A 20,397-nucleotide genomic window follows, 5' to 3' on the forward strand; every position below is an offset into this window, starting at 1 on the left:
CAGCCTAAGAGATTTTAACAAATATGACTCAGTAGACAAAAACGACACCAGGACTGAAGACCAGCAAAAACAGTAGCTTGGAAGATAAAGATTTTTAACTAGTAAAATAGAATGAAGTCCTGAGGAAGTAACAGATATTCAGAATGATTCATTCAGTTGAGGCTTAGTATAAATTTTATGGGAATCTATCTTTATGTGAGATAACACAGAATAGAGTTATGAAACAGTAGGATATGTAATATTTGCTTTTTCAGAACATCACATGGTACAAAGGGTAAATCACGGAGTTCAACAGTAAATTATTCATTTGTCACTGATGTGCTCTCCATCAATATTAGCAAGAGGAAAACAGCTGTTCTAATTGGTGTTAAAAGAAACAGTATGTTGTTGTTAGAAACAAAAAAACTATTACAATCAGTATTACAGTGAAATTTCATACTTCATGAATCTAAGATTATAAAAAATGACTCAATTCCGTAATATTATTTAACAGAAAAGAATTGACCTGTTCCCACTCCAACTCTAGCTGGTTATTTCAACTATTTTTATAAGAATAAGGTTTATCATATATAGATTAAGGTGAAGTGACCCAACAGTTGCTTTGGGTTCAACCTCAAGAAAATACTTTATTTTTTTTTTCTTTTTAAAGATTTTATTTATTTATTTGACAGAGAGAGATCACAAGTAGATGGAGAGGCAGGCAGAGAGAGAGAGAGAGGGATGCAGGCTTCTTGCTGAGCAGAGAGCCCGATGCGGGCCTCGATCCCAGGACCCTGAGATCATGACCTGAGCCGAAGGCAGCGGCTCAACCCACTGAGCCACCCAGGCGCCCTCAAGAAAATATTTTAGACCTACGATGTATCCTCTGGTTCACTTCATATGTAACAGAAAATATCAATGAAGTCCTAGAGAGAAACTAAGAACACAGGACAGACCATTCATGTAATTATGTAATTTACAAAAGGTTAACTGTACAAAGAAGTCTAACACCATTTCTGTCATTTCAACCAAAAATGTCAGGATTCTTTCTACTCATATTGAAGCTTCATTCTTAACAGTCCATTATATGACATAAGCAAAGCAAACAGAACGTGTTCACAGAGACTCAAACTGTCTTTGAAGAAGGAAAATAGTACAAGTGTTTACTTTGTAGGGCTTTGGTTAATGTTCATTCCTCATGAGCATAGAATAAAATGTTTAGCCAACACAGTACATCTGTATTTAGTCCTCTGAATTCAAAATAAACTCTTCTTCCTATGCTATAAGAGGAAACTTTGACAAGTTTCAGTATTTATATGAATTAAGAAGGACTTTCATTCCAAGCTGATTAAGATGAGATTATCAAGGAGCATATATTGTGAATTGATACATTTTATTAAGAATAATCAAACTTGTTAGGTATAGTTCATTTTACCATTATCATTTTCTCTCTCCTATCTGATATGTCAATGCTATTTTATCTACTCTATCAAAACTTCACATGGATCATTCTGGTTAGGATTTACTCTATTGAGTCATTCCTTTAAAAGGGCAGTGGGGAGAACTAGAATGTTAAATTTAAAATATCTCCTCTAATATCAGATTTCTTAGAAAATTAAACATGACATACAAAAAAAAAAAAAAAAAAACCTCCCTATACAAGTTTATTAAAATGATGGCAGCATGCTGAAATTCTGAAACTCAATTTGATAATGAAAACCCACTTTATTTCAAAAGAAAGCATATTTACATTCTCAAAATTGTGCTAAACCTGACCCATACTGTAACCAAAATTAGCTTTAAAAGGCTCACAAACACTTCAATACTGAGATCCTGTCATCTCTTAAAAAATCACTCACCTTTCAAACCTAGAGTTTGTAGCTGGAAGAGCCGACCAAGTTCATAAGGCAAAACCCGTAACAGATTGTTATTTAAAAGCAATTCCCTGTTTTAAAAATAAATAAATAAAAACTGTTTAAATATATCAAACTTTATTAATATATAATTTATTAATATATAAATATATAAGTTTTATATATAAATATGTATTTATATAATATATAATAAATTTATTAATATATAAATATATATTTATTAATACATAATTGTTTTCTTAACCTTCCTTAATATACTATGAGTGATATTTACATTCAAGGCATTTTTTATACTTTTAATCCAAAAGTGTTGTGTAATATTAAAGTACCACAAAATGTGTAACAACTGTTAACAGTGTTTCTATAATTTACACATTCTCTAACACAGATTATTAAAAAGTTGTAAGAACCGTATATCATTCTCGGGCTAAATCCATCCCCTTTTCTCTCACCCAAATGTCCATGAGATACAAATCAGAGTGACAGGTATTCTCAGTACCCAAAGACAACCCCTATCCTTGAATCCAGTCTAATTCATAGGAAAAAAAAAAGCCAATCACCTTTATTAATTTTTATAACTGATAACTGTAATCACACTAAGATACTATGATGAATAATCACAGACACAGAACATAAACACTGAAAATAAAACATAAGATAATACAGATAATAGGATAATACAGATAAGATCCACATTTATGATTTTGAAATTTTGGCCAGACTACAGACGAAATAAATAGCCCCTCATTAGACAGCTAAAAAGTGCTTAAAAAAAAAAAATGAGAAAGAAAAGAAAACCAACAAAAACATATAATAAGGAAATGGTGAGGAGCAAGATTCTAAAACAATATATATGTTTTAATTTTAAAATTTTTTTAAATTTTTTAAATTTTTAAATTTTTAAAAAATTACTTCTCAGCATATAAACATAGACAAACAATCCCTGTTGATACTGAGAACATTTATACAAGGTCTTAAGGGACCTACAATTTTTTCCTATGAAGAAATTATCAAAGAATCCTGAAAGACTAGAAATAAATCCACTTATTATCAAGTTTTAAAGGTTTCCCTTAAGAGTTGTGATATATAAGTATACTTTGCCTTACAGAACAGAGATATGTTCCTAAAAGTTACTACGAGAACAGAATATTTTCCCAATTATTTACAATTTTCTTATCACACACCTGAGCCTCAAGTGAGACTTAGTATTTTAACCCCAACTCCACCCCACCTCAAGTGTGTCAAAAGAAATATAAGCACATCCTAGCTAGAAACCTTTAAGTTAAAGGAAATATTCAGTGGAAGCCAACTCAAGCACCATGTTTAGACAGTTTATATCACTTATTTTTAAACACATACGGAAATCCTCCTGTAAGAGGAGTACTATCTCATAATTTTCTTATTTGGTAAACGTAGAATTTTATATAGTAAGTCCTTTCTATAATATTTTCTTACCTGAGAGACACCATGTTTCCTAGTTCTGCTGGTAAACTTCTGAGTTTATTGGATGACAGATCCAGGTAAACCAGATTATGAAGCTTGGCAATATCAGGTGGAATGCGACTAAGGTAATTGTCATTTAGGTGCAGTGCTGTCAAGTGTGTCAATGACCAAAGTGATGTACTTAAGCTCCGCACTCTACCTAAAAGGCAAAATACTGAAGCATTAAATTCAACGCCTAAGACAAAGACTCAACTTTAAGAAGTAAAAAGTGAAGAGTAAAAAAAAGAGACTACAATGTATACAGATACTATTTGTCTTTGACGTTTAATTTTGTATTAATGCCATTTGATTGCTTCCAAACACACCTGGCCCTTCTTTAATTTCATGCCATTTCTGCCTGATAACCATTATTTCCTCATGAACCTTCCATGCATTAAATGAGATGTACCATAATGAGACCCTTGGAGTCAGGGTGATGATAAGCTCTCAAGAAAAACACAGGGCTGACTTAAGCTTTTATGATAGAATAGTCTTGAATTTTATTTTAAGGTGCAGTCCTAACAAAAGTATTTCTTACATACTCTACAAAAAGTATGTAGTGCACAATTTATCCATAATTTGGGCCTGGGTTATTCTACAAACTTAAAAAAAGATAAGAGTAACAGATTTAGAACCAACCTTAGGTTGATCACTAGAAAACCATTTTACCCCTAAAGGACTTACCTTTCCCCAGATTTCTGATGGTGTTATTAACAAATCTGGTTTAAGATTTTGCATTAAATGCAACATACTCAAGTGAAATGGTCACACTTTAAGCTTTAGCAATCAGTCAGCATCCGACAGCTCAATGATGGAACATGTATTAGAAAACAATAGAAAACCTATTTCAGAGTCCTGACTTTTACTATTTACTAGCTATATAAACCTAGGAAAATCACCCAGCCACAGCTGCTCTAAAATGTGTATTATCTTAATAATTTATAAGAAGATCATTTTATATACATTACAAAAGTAAAATAGAATTTAACTTTATATCAGTATTGAAATAACAGACTTTGATTAAAAGAGCAATGGAAGGTAGAGAGGGCAAAAAATCTCAAACAGTAAATGCTAGCTACCAACCAGTAAACTCAAGCTTACATCTGTCCGGGGTTCTTTCTCTCACAGGTTTCTTTATGCTGTATAAAAGCAGGCTTAATGTGCCAGCTAGGATTTTGTATTTATAGGACCGAAAGTTTTCAAGTGAAGAGAGGCTCTGGCAAAAGAAACTTATTCCAGTTGTGCCTAGGATTTAATCAAGTGGTTCTCAATCAGTGGCAATTTTACTCCCTAAAGGACTTTGGCAATCTGGAGACATTCTTGGTTGTCAAAACTAGAAGAATGCTACCAGCATCTAGTGGGTAGAGGCCAGGAATACTGCTGAACACGATGCTGTACAAATGAAACTAATGTATCACTGTGTGTCAGCTTTACTTCAATTTAAAAAATTATAATTTATGTGAATTACAGTCCTAAAGATCTCCACTGGTATGTATTATGGCAATCTTTTATCCCATGTGTGTTTTAATGGAATTCTCTACAAGATGGCAATATCTCATGCTAATACTCACATGTATTTAAGTGTTACATATGTTAATACTAACTTATATTTAAACATTTATATGGAAAACTATCATATTAAGGACCCAAATTGCTGGATAACTATTTTCATTGTCAAAATGCCAGTATCATGTCTACCATGAAATTAATGTCCATTAAATCTTTAAAAAAAGAGACGAGTGGTGCTACTGGCATCTAGTGGGTGAAGACCAGGAACTGCACACAACTGGCCCCGACCACAAAGAACTATCTGGCCCTACATGTCAGCAGGGCCAAGTTGAGAAACCCTGGGTTAATCCATTAGGATTTACTCATATTCATTCTGCTCATTACCAATCACCTATCCACCCAGTTACCTTTTAGCTAAATGTAATTCTTGCTATTGACACTATAATGTGGTTAACACTTCCAAATGAAAGCCTACTGGAGGAAAAAAAAACATTCTACATATTATCTGTATTATACCAATTCATAAAAGAAAGGCAGTAATTATATTCTATTTTCAATACTTTTAACTTTATAATTTTAGATTTACAAAAAAGTTACCAAGATAATAGAGTTCCTGTATACATCTCATACAGTTTTCTACTAATGTTAGCTTCTTATATTACCATCGTACATCTGTCAAAACTAGGAAACTAACATTGATACATTACTTCTTTTATTGATACATTACTAATTTACAGATTTTATTGGATTTCACCAGTTTTTACACCTTTTTGTTTTAAGAATCAATTCAAGATAGCATTTTACCATTTCATCATCATATCTTAGTCCCCTCCAGTCCATGACAAAGTCTCACTCTCTCCTTGTTTTTCATGACTTTGACAATTTCGAGAATTACTAGTCAGGTATTTTGTAGAATGTCCTTTAGTTTGGGTTTGTCTGATTTTTTTTTTTCTCACTAGTAGACTGGGGCTGCAAGTTTTTAGAAGTCATATTCTATTTTAACAAATCCTAAACATGAAAGGTCACGTAACATAGTGATTAGTTATTTGTAGAATAAACTAATAGCCTCTACATTTCCTACTCTGCCAAAACTGGGATGACAGAAGAATTACAAAGATTTCAATTTGCAAAAATAATTACAATAGCCAAAACAAAACCTAGTATATAAAAGAACCTGGTTTACTGAGAAACTGAATTCCCAATGTCCTCAATTACAGATGCCAACCTGGCCCAAGGTATTATCGCAAAAGAATGAACAGAAATAAAGATATTTAGTCACGGGTAAACTAAACACTAGTACTTCTGCATCCTGTATTTTCTCAGTTAGTTCACATATTTTAAAATGTACAACAAAGAAATAAATATGACAATATTCGACTCATGTTCATTATTGCTATTATATCCTAGATTAAATGCTTCAAGATTCCACTCACCCGAGATTTCTAATTCTGCCCAGTGAGATTTTTTCCCATTGGCTACCTCCTCTGCTGACATGATGGTATAAATTCTTCGAGGATCTGGAGGATCATATTTTTCCTTTGGCATCCCTATTAGTCTGTTTAAACAAACAAAAAAGATGGTCATCAATTACTACAGTCTTATAGAAAAAAAAAAGAAAAATGAAATGGTAAGTTTTATCTCCCCTTGCCAGGTTACTAAGTCATTCTATACTACAAATTCTCACTATAAGGAAAACACATCTGCAGTGTTTGACTCTTGCAGAAACTCCGTTAACAGATGCCTAAGGGAAAATGCAAACAATGACACTGGACTTAACACTGAACTTTGTGGTTGCTTCCCAAACATCCATTCTATTCCAAACATCCATTCTATTCCAAACATCCATTCCCTTCTCCTTCCTTTAGTTGTCTTGCTTTCCTAAACTGACTGACCTTATACCAGTTTTCTGAGGGACTCTGACTAGTCAAAGAATATCAGAGTAATTCATGCTCTTGCCTCAGTGATATTCAAATATCTTATATCTAAGATAATCAACACATGACATTCCTCTTATCGCAGAGATTAGTTCAGAAGTATCTCATAATCACGAGGCTTAAGATTCATTCTATGTTTATGGAAGGAGCAGTCTTCTCTCTCCTGCTAGTCATGAAAGAAGAATATAGTCCACATGGCTATTGGGAACCATCCGACAATTATAAGGGAAACCAGCCATAGAAGAGTCTAGAAAACAGAGAAACAAAGATCCCCCACCAAATCATAACACAGGGCTCCCAAACACTGGGCTTTTTGGATACACAAGCCAATATACTTCACTTGTTGTTCAGGTTGTGTTTTCTGTTACTGGTAGTCAAAAGCATCCTACATAATGATATTTTCTTAGTATGAACCAGTCTTGGCTTGATCTGATGTTCTTAAGTAATGTAAGTCCTTTTCACTCTCAAAAGTGTCCAACTTGGGTGGAGGGTGCACCTGGATGGCTTAGTCATTTAAGCGTCCAACTCTTGACCTCAGCTCAAGTGTTGATCTCAGGGTCCTAGTTCAGCCCCATGCTGGCCTCCACACTAGGCGTGGAGACTAATTAAAAATAGTTTTTTTAAAAAGTGTCCAAATTTGAAGATGGAGTTACATGGGCACCTGAATTGAAATATTATATAATCTTGTTCACGTAACTGCCAGAATAATCACCAAACGATCATGAGCGATGACAACTAGGTATAAAAGTCCTCAAGTGTGCAATGTATGAAGCATATGACAAATGGCCCTAAAAGTAACCATTCAAGGGGTCCAAGACAAGAATTACTGCTTAATAATTGGCAGAAAATAAAACTGAGCTCAGAGGTAGCAAGAAAAGCAAATGACAAAGCCCCAAGCCAATCCTGCATGCTATCTGTAAATCACCTTGTTATTTTTTTTTTGTAGTTGGTTCTTTGTTCATATTTAACACACACACACCAAAACCAAATGCCTAAATATGGGAGTGCTTCCAAGTAGAGTTTAGAACTTATAATTCAATGGAATTTACTTTCAGGTGGTCTGAAATTCGTTATATACAGAGAATAAAGAAAAGTCAGTGGTATCGTAGTTGTTTCAAAAATACAGCTAGCTCATAAGAACACAATCAAAGTTTCCCACACCATATCTATTCTTCGTATTTCTGAAGGTAAAATAGTCACTTTCCCTTTACCAAAAGGTGAAAAGAGAAAGTTCTCCAGATTTCTTCACCTGTAACAGTAATTTGCTTCCAAGTTCCCAGGGTAAGCCCTCTGCTTTAATCTTACCACACAATTTGGTTAATACTAACGCATACTTTATTTCCCATACATATCCCAGATCTCTGCACAGCACAAAGAATAGGATCATTTTCCACAGGAAACAAAAAATTGACTTCTACCACATTCAACCTATGTAAAATACTTTTCCTTTTTTAAAGAGTTTGTCAGAGAGAGAGAGAGGGAACAAGCAGGGGGAGTGGCAGGCAGAGGGAAAAGCAAAAGCTCCCCACTGGGCAAGAAGCATGATGTGGGACTCTATTCCAGGATCCTGACATCATAACCTGAGCCAAAGGTAGGTGCTTAACCAACCAAGCCACCTAGGTGTCCCATTTCTAAAATAAGATTTTTAGATGACAAGGTTTTCAGAATTTCCACTGTGCACAAGGCACGTGTATCTCTGTGAGTACTCCTGCAAGCTAATATAAGATTCCACAAAAACACAAGATTAAGCAAAGCCAAATCAAACAGATCCAAACTCAATGACATGCTACAAATCCATTCACTACATTGCAGATGGGTAAAAAATAAAGACAGCAAAATATGCAAAAACAAAACAAAACAACAACAAAAAAAAACAAGGAGCGCCTGGGTTGCTCAGTGGGTTAAAGCCTCTGCCTTCGGCTCAGGTCATGATCCCAGAGTCCTGGGGTCGAGCCCCACATCAGGCTCTCTGCTCAGCAGGGAGTCTGCTTCCTCCTCTCTCTGCCTGCCTCTCTGCCTCCTTGTGATCTGTCAAATAAATAAAATCTTTAAAAAAAAAACCCTGTTTCATTAATTTTAGATCATTTTCATAAACCATAGAGCATAGGATCAGAGGTCAACTTAATGTGGCTTTTAATCATGATATGTACCTCAAGGAGATTATGAGTTATTTCTGTGTGGAGGCATATCCTTTTTCTATTGCTATATAGTTCCTACCACAAAGTAGGGACTTAATATATATTTGTGGAAGAGTATATGCTTTATAATCCTAAAATCTGCCACATTTTTCTTCCTGCCTTTTCCACCTCACAATTTTCAGTCAATACTTCTCTAAAAATCAATCCCAGGAAATGGTAATTAACTCACATATTCAACTCCCCTAAATATTTTAATAATCTAGACAGGTCAATAATTGCTGTATCTTCTTGGCCCTCTAATTCTAATTTTGAAAACAGCTACTTTACAAAACCTTTTTTTTTTTTTTTCATAAATTTCCACCTTCCTAATTCCACTAAAATTTACAAAATCTGTACCCGCAAAACAAATCCATGAAATGTTCACCAGTGTTTACATGTAAAACCAAAGTAATATTAATACTGTCATATTAGGGGGTCAGAGATCTCTTTCAAATTTGATTAGGAAGCCAATGAAAATACAAGTCACTTAAGGCAAAATGAATATAGATTTGGAGAGTCTGATTAAAGCTGTAATCTAGGGGCACCTGGGTGACTCAGTTCTTGGGTGTCTACCTTCAGCTCAGGTGTGATCCCAGGGTCCTGGGATTGAGCCCCGCATCAAGCTCCCTGCTTGGCGGGAAGCCTGCTTCTCCCTCTCCCACTCCTCCTGCTTGTGTTCCCTCTCTCACTGTGTCTCTCTGTCAAATAAATAAATAAAATCTTAAAAAAAAAAAGGCTGTAATATCTTACATTTGGGTTAACTAACAAGCAATTTAGTAGAGTCTATAGTTCTGGTGATCATTACTGTCTCAAACATCAGGTTTTCAAATATGCTACCAAAGACGTAGAGAATTCAAATTTGGGTAACTTAATTCAGTTATACATGAACTTAATTCAATTAATTCAATTAATTCAATTAATACTGAAGCCTCCTATTCAGCTTTATTTTCCCTCCTCAGTTCCTCAGCATCAACTTTTCACATTGGAGACATACCACAAAAACCTACCTTAAAATAATGTGAAATATAAAATAATTCAAATGTAATTTAAGTCTCTAAACGTTGACACTGACAGTGTGGTTTCACATAGTCTCATAGGTCGTTCTAAGGCTTAAATAGTGAGTTTTTCTATCCAAATACTGATATTTTTCTATCCAAAAAATAGGAATGTTTCATTTTGGAAAGCCTAACAGCTAACTCCTTATCTTCTTTTCCAAACTGATAAAACAAGTACGTTTTTGAATTGGTTTTTCCATGGGTTCTAATTTTTACATCTTATATCAGCCCCCAAAAGATCCTCTGTTAGATCCTACTGTTACATCAACCTAATTTATACTAGGGTCCTGCTCCCGTAACGGAGCACAATAAAAGCCCCTTTCGCAACACAGCTTAACCTCCCAGTCTTCAACCCTGGTCCAACGCTATAAAAAATGTTCCACCTAACTCCCCAAATGCTAACTACATAAGTTTCTTTAAACTGCCATCCACTTTTCATTCACTGAACCTTAGGGTATCACTTACATGACACCCCCAGATTCTACTGCAAAATTTCTGAGAGTTACCATCAGTCCTGGACCAAGAACCTAATTACGTCGTACTTCTTAGTTCCTACATGAAGTAAACTAAAGTAAACTAGAAGTAAACTAGTCATAATCTCCACCACTTAAGAATGATTAATCACTACCACACAGTGAAGATTCTCATTAGTTTATTTCTCAGTCTTCTGTTACACAGAAAAAACATCATGTAAACTCATAAAATACAAACTGTATGGAAAATGTACTCCAATTTTTTTCAGTGATGAGCAATATTTAAGATTTATTTACTTTACAAAGAGAGAGCATGCGGGGTGCCTGGGTGGCTCAGTGGGTTAAGGCCTCTACCTGCGTCTCAGGTCATGATCCCAGAGTCCTGGGATCAAGCCCCGCATCGGGCTTTCTGCTCAGCGGAGTGCCTGCTTCCTCCCTCTCTCTGCCTACTTGTGATCTCTGTCTGTCAAATAAATAAAATTTTTTTTAAGATTTTATTTATTTATGTGACAGACAGAGATCACAAGTAGGCAGAAAGGCAAGCAGAGAGAGGAGGGGAGAAGCAGGCTCCCCGCTGAGCAGGCTCGATCCCAGGACCCTGAGATCATGACCCAAGACGAAGGCAGAGGCTTTAACCCACTGAGCCACCCAGGTGCCCCAAATAAATAAGATCTTTAAAAGAAAAAAAAAAAGAGAGCATGCAAGAGCGAGCAGGGGGAGGCACAGAAGGAGAGAGAATCCTCAAGCAGACTCCCTTGTGAGCAGAGCCCAATCTTGATCCCAAGATCTTGGGATTATGATCTGAGCCAAAATCAAGAGTCGGCAGCCCAACCAAGTGAGCCACCCAGGTGCCCCCAGTTACAAGCAAAATTATACATAGCACTTGAGCTACTTTTCCCTAGAAAAATTTAAATTGGATTTTCCAAAACCATAAATAAAATGCAAAATGCTTATACATCATGTTGTTTTAGTGAATAGCATATTATAAAATATATATGAAATACACCCAAATATACTATTACTAAGGAATCCCAAATCTCAGAGTTTATATCTGAGGCTAATAAAATAACACAATTTAACTTCTCCCCTTCCAAAACAAACAAAAAAACTCATCTGAGCCAAATCAGAGCAAACAATTAAAGGCTAGAACTGAACTTCTGTTATTAGTGGTTATCTAAAGCAACTTATAAAAAAAGAGCACCCAGTATAATACATATAAAGATGTATGTTTTTTCTGTTAAACCAGGGCTTCCCTCTCACCATCCTATCTAAATTTAAGGTCATTTTATCCAAGTCTATAGTTCACCACAATTACTATTATTTCATCTAGAATTCAGTCCAAGAAAGAAAGAATACTACAACTATCATAGACTGCTTCATAATGAATCAGAGACTTCTAACTACTCAACCCTAAAATACAAATCATTAGACACATATTTATTTCCATACAAATATTAAGTGGTCATCTCAACTGCAGTTTGCAAAGCAATCTTTGGCAGAAAGACTGCTGGCAAATTCCCAAAGTTGGAGGAAGACAAAATTCAATTTTTAAAGATTTTATTGATTTGAGAGAGAGAGGGAAAAAGAGAGATATCATTGCGGGGGGGGGGGGGGGGTAAGAGGTAGAAACAGACTCTCCACTGAGCAGGAAGCCCAAAACGGAACTTGATCTCAGGACCCTAAGATCATGACCTGAGCTGAAAGCAGATGCCTAACCAGCTGAATCACCCAAGAGCCTGGAGGAAGATAAAATTAAGCCCACATTAGATATTTCTGCCTACATTTTAGAGCAAGATGTCAATGATTTATACATTTTAAATATTCTCAGATAAATCTGTTCTTATACTGGCATTTATTCCCAAAGGTTATGAAACACATTATGTTATTTAGTGAATAACCCACCTAACATCCATGCTTCCCATCTGGTCTTAAGCATTAAGACTATTTTCCTTTCTGGGCACCTGGGTGGCTCAGTTGGTTAAGCAACTGTCTTACTCTCCGGTCAGGATCCCGGAGTCGCAGGATCGAGTCCCGCATTGGGCTCCCAGCTCCATGGGGAGTCTGCTTCTCCCTCTGACCTTCTCATCTCTCATGCTCTCTGTCACGGTCTCTCTCTCTCAAATAAATAAAGTCTTTAAAAAAAAAAAGACTATTTTCCTTTCTGAAAAAATAAATCTAAGTTTACCTTCTTTAATGAGGCAAAATAACCGTGGAGCTGCAGCATTTCTGAAGTGTCTATTTCCTCACCAGTATCTATTTTTAACTACATACAACTTTTTTAATTTTTTTTTAAAGATTTCATTTATGTATTCGACAGACAGAGACCACAAGCGGGCAGAGAGGCAGGAAGAGAGGGGAGGGGGGAAGCAGGCTCCCTGCCGAGCAGAGAGCCCGATGTGGGGCTCGCCAGGACCCTGGGATCATGACCTGAGCCGAAGGCAGAGGTTTAACCCGCTGAGCCACCCAGGCGCCCCATCTGTATACAACTCTTAATCATTATAATTGTCACATAAAATTTGTACCTTCCCTGAATGGGCTCACCATCTGATATTAAAAAACAGTACCCAGCAAATCACACTACACATAGTAGGATCATATTGTTACATTTGTCTGCAATGACATATTCAACTAAAGTCCACAGATCATAATAATGCAAACATTCAAAAAGAACCCAAAGTTTTCATGAGTATCTCCCACTCTAAACAAAACACTAAACACTATTCTAAACAAAGCAAAACAAACCCATGTTTTAGGACGGTAAAATCACACATGATTATGAAAAAAAATAATCTCAGATCTTTGGAATTTCATGTTTCTGACCAGTTTAACATTTATTCAACAAATATTTATTGCAGGTCTACTACCACCATGTATTGAACCAAGCACTAAAACTTCTACAGTAAAAAAGATAATCAACATCTTTGCCCTCATGTAGGTTATACCATTTTCATAGCACTACTTGAAAAATAAAGTTATAGAATATATATTTTACTTTCAAACAATGCTATAAAGAATGTGGCATTTCTTGTAATTCCTTTTCACTCTTATCAGGTAGTTGCATTACTCCCTCTTGTCACTATGCTGAAAGAGTACAACTAAAGGGAAAATAAAACATCCTTATCACAAAGGATGAGGGTAATGAAGCTAATCCTTGAACAACGTTGGGTGTGAACTGCTTAGTTCTATTTCTAAGCAGACCTTTTTTTAATATTACCATAAATGTATTTTTCTCCTCCTTACAATTTTCTAAATACCATTCCCTTCTCTCTAGCTTACTTTATCGTAAGGATAAGTATATAACACATATAACTGTTAATCGACTATTTATATCAGTAAGGCTTCCAGTCAACAGTAGGCTTTTACTGGTTATGTTTTAGGGCAGTCTAAAGTTATACCTGAGTTTTTAAATATATGGGGGATTGGCATTCCTAACCTCCAAGTCATTCAAGGGTCAACCCTAGCAGGTAATCTATACAATGGTCAAGGACAGGTGGAGAGAGCACAGTTCCCACAACAAGAATGGCAAGTTTTAATACTGGGGAACAGACAAAGACAACCGGGTTAAAACTTACCAGTACATTTAATATAAGGTGATAGCAAATACTTGCTGAACCCAGAGACATTATTTCTTCTATGATCCTAACTGAGAAACCAAAGTTTTAGATAACTGTTTAGTGACGAGGACTATTTTGGTCTTTAAAAATACTTGGACTTGGGGGTGCTGGCTGGCTCAACCAGAAAAGCATGCAACTCTTGATCTTGAGGATCATGAGGTTAGTCCCATGCTGGGTGTAGAGATTACTAAGAAAATAAATTTAAAATAAATTTTAAAAAATAAAAATACTTGAATTCAATAGGTTTTCTTTCTAGTTGGTTTATTCTTAAGAATCTATTTCAAATCCCAAACCAAACTAGTTACCTACCCAAACAAAATGCACAGGCATACATGACAATAAAGCCCCTGGATGAAAATGAGATGTCATAATAGTTGCTATACTTCTATCTAAAGGTAATATGGTAACCCACAATGATAGCTAAAGGAAACTTCTAATTCTATAAAGGGGTAAAGGCACAGTTTACTTGTCAGCTAAAGTACTATGAGGACAAAAAAAAAAAATCAGAATATAACTCCTTTTCTACACAGTGGAAATTTTCTCTTATATGTGGGATACCAGAAAACAAGAGCAGCAACACAAAACAAATAAACACTAAAAGGAAAAACAGAGACCTGGGATTATAAATCAATCACTTCAAAATTCCAAAATAGGGGTGCCTGGGTGGCTCGGTCGGTTGAGCATGTCTTTGGCTCGGGTCATGATCCTAGGGTCCTGGGATCCTGGGATCCTGGGATCCAGCCCTGTGTTGGGCTCTCTGCTCAGCGGACAGCCTGCTTTTCCCTCTCCCTCTGCCTGCTGCTCCCCCTGCTTGTGTTCTGTCAAATAAATACATAAAATCTTAAAAAAAAAAAAATTCCAAAATATTTAGATGACTTTCATTTTGTTTCATCAGCATCCAATTTGACTAACCAAAGCTTATAACACTAACATTCCAAATTAGGTCTTGGTCTCTACCTAACACTCACTATGCTTTAATGCCTCTTGTATTTACTTATTACTCCCTCCCACCTACCTAAACATACTGAATACAATCTAATTACCCTGCAGAAAACAAGAGGTAATTAGACTAGATTAGAATTTTCACATCAATTTTTCCAGGACTATGATTTCTTCCTCCCTTTTTAATCTTTCCACTTTTTCTGGTGTAACTTTTGTTTTCTATTTCCTATGATATATACACTTTCATTTCTTTCAATGCCTATCCACACTTCATGGCTCAAGTCCTCTGTCACCTCTTCTTCAGACTATTTCCCCATTTAAAAATCAACAAGCTAATTCTAAAATTTATACAGAGGAATCTAAAATAGCCAAAACACTTTTGAAAAAGAAATAAAAACCTGTGTGTACCCACTACCTTAATGTTAGCACTTACTATAAAGATCTAGTAATCCAGACAGTTTTGTATGGATGAGGGGATAGACTTATATAGTTCGAAAGAACAGAACTGAGAAACTAGAAATAGAACCACACCTATATAGCCAATAGATTTACATAAATGTGCAAAGGTAATTCCAGAGAGATTAGTTGTTCTACCAGCATTTGCTGAAAAACCTGACATCCACGTGCAAAAACAAATAAGCATCCATCCATATCTTGTACTATAAACAAGCTTACAAGGATCATAAATTTAAATGTAAAACCCAAAACCATAAAACTTGTAGAAGAAAACATAAAAGAAAAATCTTGGGCGCCTGGGTGGCTCAGTGGGTTAAGCCGCTGCCTTCGGCTCAGGTCATGATCTCAGGGTCCTGGGATCGAGTCCCACATCGGGCTCTCTGCTCAGCAAGAAGCCTGCTTCCCTCTCTCTGTCTGCCTCTCCGTCTGCTTGTGATCTCTCTCTGTCAAATAAATAAATAAAATCTTTAAAAAAAAAAAAAATCTTTACGACCTTGAATTAGGCAAATATTTCTTAGATAAAACACAGAAAGTATGCTCCATTGAAGAAAAATACTAGTAAACTGAATTTCACAAAAATTTAAAACTTCTCCTCTTTGAAAGATGAATGAAAAGGCATGCCCAGGACTGAAAATAAGTATTTACAAAACACAAATCTGAAAAAGCACTCCAGAATATATAAAGAACTCTCAAAACAAAATCATAAGAAAAACAACCTAATAAAGAAACTGGCAAAAGATTTCAACAGGCACTTCACCAAAGAAGATACTCAGATAAAAAATAAGCATATGGAAAAAATGCTCAACTGTAGGCATTTGAGAAATGCAACTTAAAACAGTAAGATATCACTACATGCCTACTAGAATGAGTAAATTAAAAACTTACAATACCTATGGCCAACAAAGACGCATCAACACCCATCCTTGTGTGTATGTTTATATATACATGTACATATTCATTTATATTTTTATAAATATATTCATGCATGCATGCATACACACACACACACACACACACACACATTCATGCATACATACATATACTCTCACATTTCACTGGTAGAAAGCAAAACAGTACTGCCATTTTGGAAGGGAGTTTGGTTGTTTCTCACCAAGTTAAACATATTCTTATATAACCAGCAATTCCACCCTCAGTATGTATATAGCCAAGCAAAATAAAAACTTACATTCACAAAAACCTGTCATAAATGTTTGCAACAACTTTATTTATAAGCCACCACACCTGGAAACAACTCAAATATCCTTCAACTGACAATTAAATACTAACTATGGTACAGTCACCCAATGAAATACTACTCAGTAATAAAAAGGATAGAATTAATGACAAAAACAATGAATGTCAAATGCATGATGCTAAATTAAAAATACTATTACCATACTTAAAAGGCTATGTATAATGTATCTCACCATAATAAAGGCCATATGACAAGCCCACAGCAAATATATTCAATGACAAAAGCTGAAAGCTTTTTTTTTATGATCAAGAATAAGACAAGAAAGCTCACTCTTGCCATCTTTAATGAACACAGTACTGGAAGTTATAACCAAAGCAATTAGGCAAGAAAAGTAAATGGCATCCAAACTATAAAGAAAGTAAAACTGTTTGCAGACAATATGACATTAGATATAGAAAACCCTGGAGATTCCACCAGAAAACTGTCAAACTAATAAATTCAGTGAAGTTGCAATATACAGAATATACAAAACTGTTTCATTTCTATACATTCATTAACTATTAGAAATTATGAAAACAATCCTGTTTATAATTGCATTAAAGAACGAAATACCCAGGAAAAAATTTAACTAAGGAGATGAAAGATCAGTACAATGAAAACTGTAAGACACTGATGAAAGAAACTGAAGAGGATATAAAGAAATGGAAAGATAGGGCGCCTGGGTGGCTCAGTGGGTTGAGCTGCTGCCTTCGGCTCGGGTCATGATCTCAGGGTCCTGGGATCGAGTCCCGCATCGGGCTCTCTGCTCAGCAGGGAGCCTGCTTCCCTCTCTCTCTCTCTCTGCCTGCCTCTCCGTCTACTTGTGATCTCTCTCTGTCAAATAAATAAATAAAATCTTTAAAAAAAAAAAAAAGAAATGGAAAGATAATCCATGCTCATGAATTGGAAAAATTAATATTGTTAAAATGCCTGTAACACCAAAATAATCTACAGATTTAAAATAATCCCTATCAAAATTCCAATGGCACTTGCCAGAGAAATAGAACAAGTAATGCTAAAGTTTGTATGGAACCACAAGACACTAACAGCTAAAGCAATTTTGAGAAAGAAGAACAAAGCTGGAAACATGATACTCCTTGACTATGAAGTATATTATAAAGCTATAATAATCAACACAGCATGGTACTGGCATAAAAAGACTTGTCAATCAATGGAATGGAATAGACAGTCCAGAAATAAACCCATATATCTGATCAATTAATTTAAAACAAAGGAGCTAAGAATATACAATGGGAAAAGGACAGCCTCTTTAACAAACTATGTTGGGAAAATTGAATAGGCACATGAAAAAAATGAAACTGGATCTATATCTTACACTCTATACAAGAACAACTCAAAATGGATTAAGGACTTGAACATAAGACTGAAACCATAAAATTCCTGGACCTCCTTGACAGAGGTCTTAGCAACAATTTTTGGAATTGATACCATAATCAAAAGCAACAAAAAACAAACATGTGGGAGTACATCAAAAAAGAAACCTTCAGCTTGGTAAAGGAAACCCATCAACAAAATGAAAAAGCCTGCAGAATGGTAGAAAATATTTGCAAATCATGTATCTAATAAGGGGTTAATATCCTAAATATACAAAGAACCCACACAACTCAACTGAAAAAACCACCCAAATAAAAAATGGGTAACAATCTGAATAGACATTTTTCCAAGAACACCAACAGATACAGGACAGGGGGCTCAACAGCACTAATCAACAGGGAAAGGCAAATCAAAACCACAATGAGACAACACCACGTCTATCAGAATGGCTATCATCACAAAGACAAGAGGTAAGTGATGGCGAGGATGCAAAGTAAAGGGAACCCTTGCGTACTGTTAGTAGAAATGTAAACTGATGCAACCACTAGAAAAAAAAACAGTATGGAGGTTCTTCAAAAAAATTAAAAATAGGCGGAGCATGGGTGATGCAGTTGATTAAGCATTCGACCCTTGGTTTCAGCTCAGGTCGTGACTTGAGACTAAGTCCTGAGTGGGGTTCCACACTCAGCCTGGAGTCTGCTTAAGATTCTCTCCCTCTCCTTCTGCCTCCCCCAAATAAAAAAATAAATCTTTAAAAAAATTAAAAATAGAACTACCACATGACCCAGCAATTCCACTTCTGGGTATATATCCAAAGGAGCAAGATCAGTATCTCAAAAAGATATCTGCACCCCCATGTTCACTGTAGCATTATTAACAACAGCCAAGACACGCAAACAAACTGTGTGTCTATCTACTGGCAAATACCTGCATGAAGAAAATGTGGTGTAATACACACACACACACAGACACCCCCCAACACAGTGGATTTTTATTCAGCCATAAAAAGGGAAAAAAGTCCTCTCGCTTGCAACAACATGGTTGTCCTCTAAAGGTTATTATGCTAAGTGAAATTAGTCAGACAAATACTATATGATCTTATACATGGAATCTAAAAAAAATCCTGAATTATAGATGCAGAATAGACTGATGGGCAAAATAAGTAAAGGAGGTCAAAGGTACACCTTCCAGTTAAAAAGCATGTCCTGGGATGTAATGCACAACATGGTAATTATAGTTAATCTTGTGCTAAACATGTAAAAGTTGCTAAGAGAATAAACAGATCTTTAGGGGCACTTGGCTGGCTCAGTAGGTATAGCATAAGACTCTTAATGCTGGGGTCATCAGTTCTAGCCCACATCAGCTGTAGAGCACATTTAAAAATAAAAAGAGAGAGAGTAGATCTTTAAAGCTATCATCACAAGAAAAAAAAAATATGTGGTAACAGATATTGACTAGACTTATTGTGGTAATCATTTCATAATATATACATATACAAAATCATTATGCCATACAACTAAAACTAATAGAACATTACATGTCAATTCTATCTCAATTCCTTAGGGACTATATACTGGATCAATCCATTTATAGGTCATTCCAGATCAATCAAAACTATTGGGACAGTGAACTGGTAAGTGGCTGGCAGGGGCTAGGGGTGGAAGGAGGGATAGACTGAAAAAGGAGTGAGGGAATTTTTCTGTGATGTGAACTAGATATACTGGCTAATTATAATTACTCATAACATTACCATCAGAAATACACTCGGGAAATAAACTAATAAATAATAAACTAATAAACTGAGAAAAAAATTGCTTTACCATCCAAGAAAGTGCTAAGAGAGTAAAAAAAGGAAAATAAGCTAACAGGATGTAGGATTTCCCTATCTCTAACTTCTCCTCGAGGCATTTATAAATATGTTAGCCTAAAATCAGCATTAATTGACCAGCAAGTAAAATTACATAAGTAAAATGCTGTGGATTTAACTTACTTAATGTCAAAGAGTCACAATAAGTCAACTATATTATTGACTTAATGTCAAAGAGTCACAATAAGTCAACTATATTATTGACTAATAAACGCCAACAGGGTTTATGTGACCTCGGTCATTTGAGAAGTAAAATCCCTCCCTCTCTCTTTCCCCTGCCCCCAACACACAGAGGAGAGGGGGATTACAAACAGTTAAGGATTGCTAAAAATTATCACATGGAGTATAGAGAAATTGTGTTGTATAGGAGAGCAGAGAAAAAAATCATGGGAAATTCGAAAATCTGTTTTGCTTTCCTGACTCCTTCCAATAGATTGTTTTCCTAATATAAATGCCTGCCAGCCAT

General features: G+C 35.5%; 1 protein-coding gene across 5 annotated transcripts in view; it reads right to left on the minus strand.

The window, feature by feature from the left end:
* Positions 1–20,397, minus strand: part of CNOT6L (CCR4-NOT transcription complex subunit 6 like) — a 125,690-nt gene that overhangs the window by 80,297 nt on the left and 24,996 nt on the right. For 4 of the 5 annotated variants that reach the window (XM_047719620.1, XM_047719618.1, XM_047719616.1 and 1 more), the window contains exons 2-4: positions 6,278–6,399; positions 3,309–3,495; positions 1,839–1,924 (exon numbers count right to left, since the gene is read on the minus strand). In XM_047719620.1, the coding sequence (XP_047575576.1) occupies positions 1,839–1,924; positions 3,309–3,495; positions 6,278–6,389 (385 nt within the window). In that variant the 5' untranslated portion in view covers positions 6,390–6,399. The remainder of the gene's footprint in view (positions 1–1,838; positions 1,925–3,308; positions 3,496–6,277; positions 6,400–20,397) is intronic. The other variant, XM_047719619.1, reaches the window with a different exon arrangement.

This window comes from Lutra lutra, chromosome 2 (genome assembly GCF_902655055.1).
Source record: "Lutra lutra chromosome 2, mLutLut1.2, whole genome shotgun sequence".
NCBI classification, from domain to species: domain Eukaryota; kingdom Metazoa; phylum Chordata; class Mammalia; order Carnivora; family Mustelidae; genus Lutra; species Lutra lutra.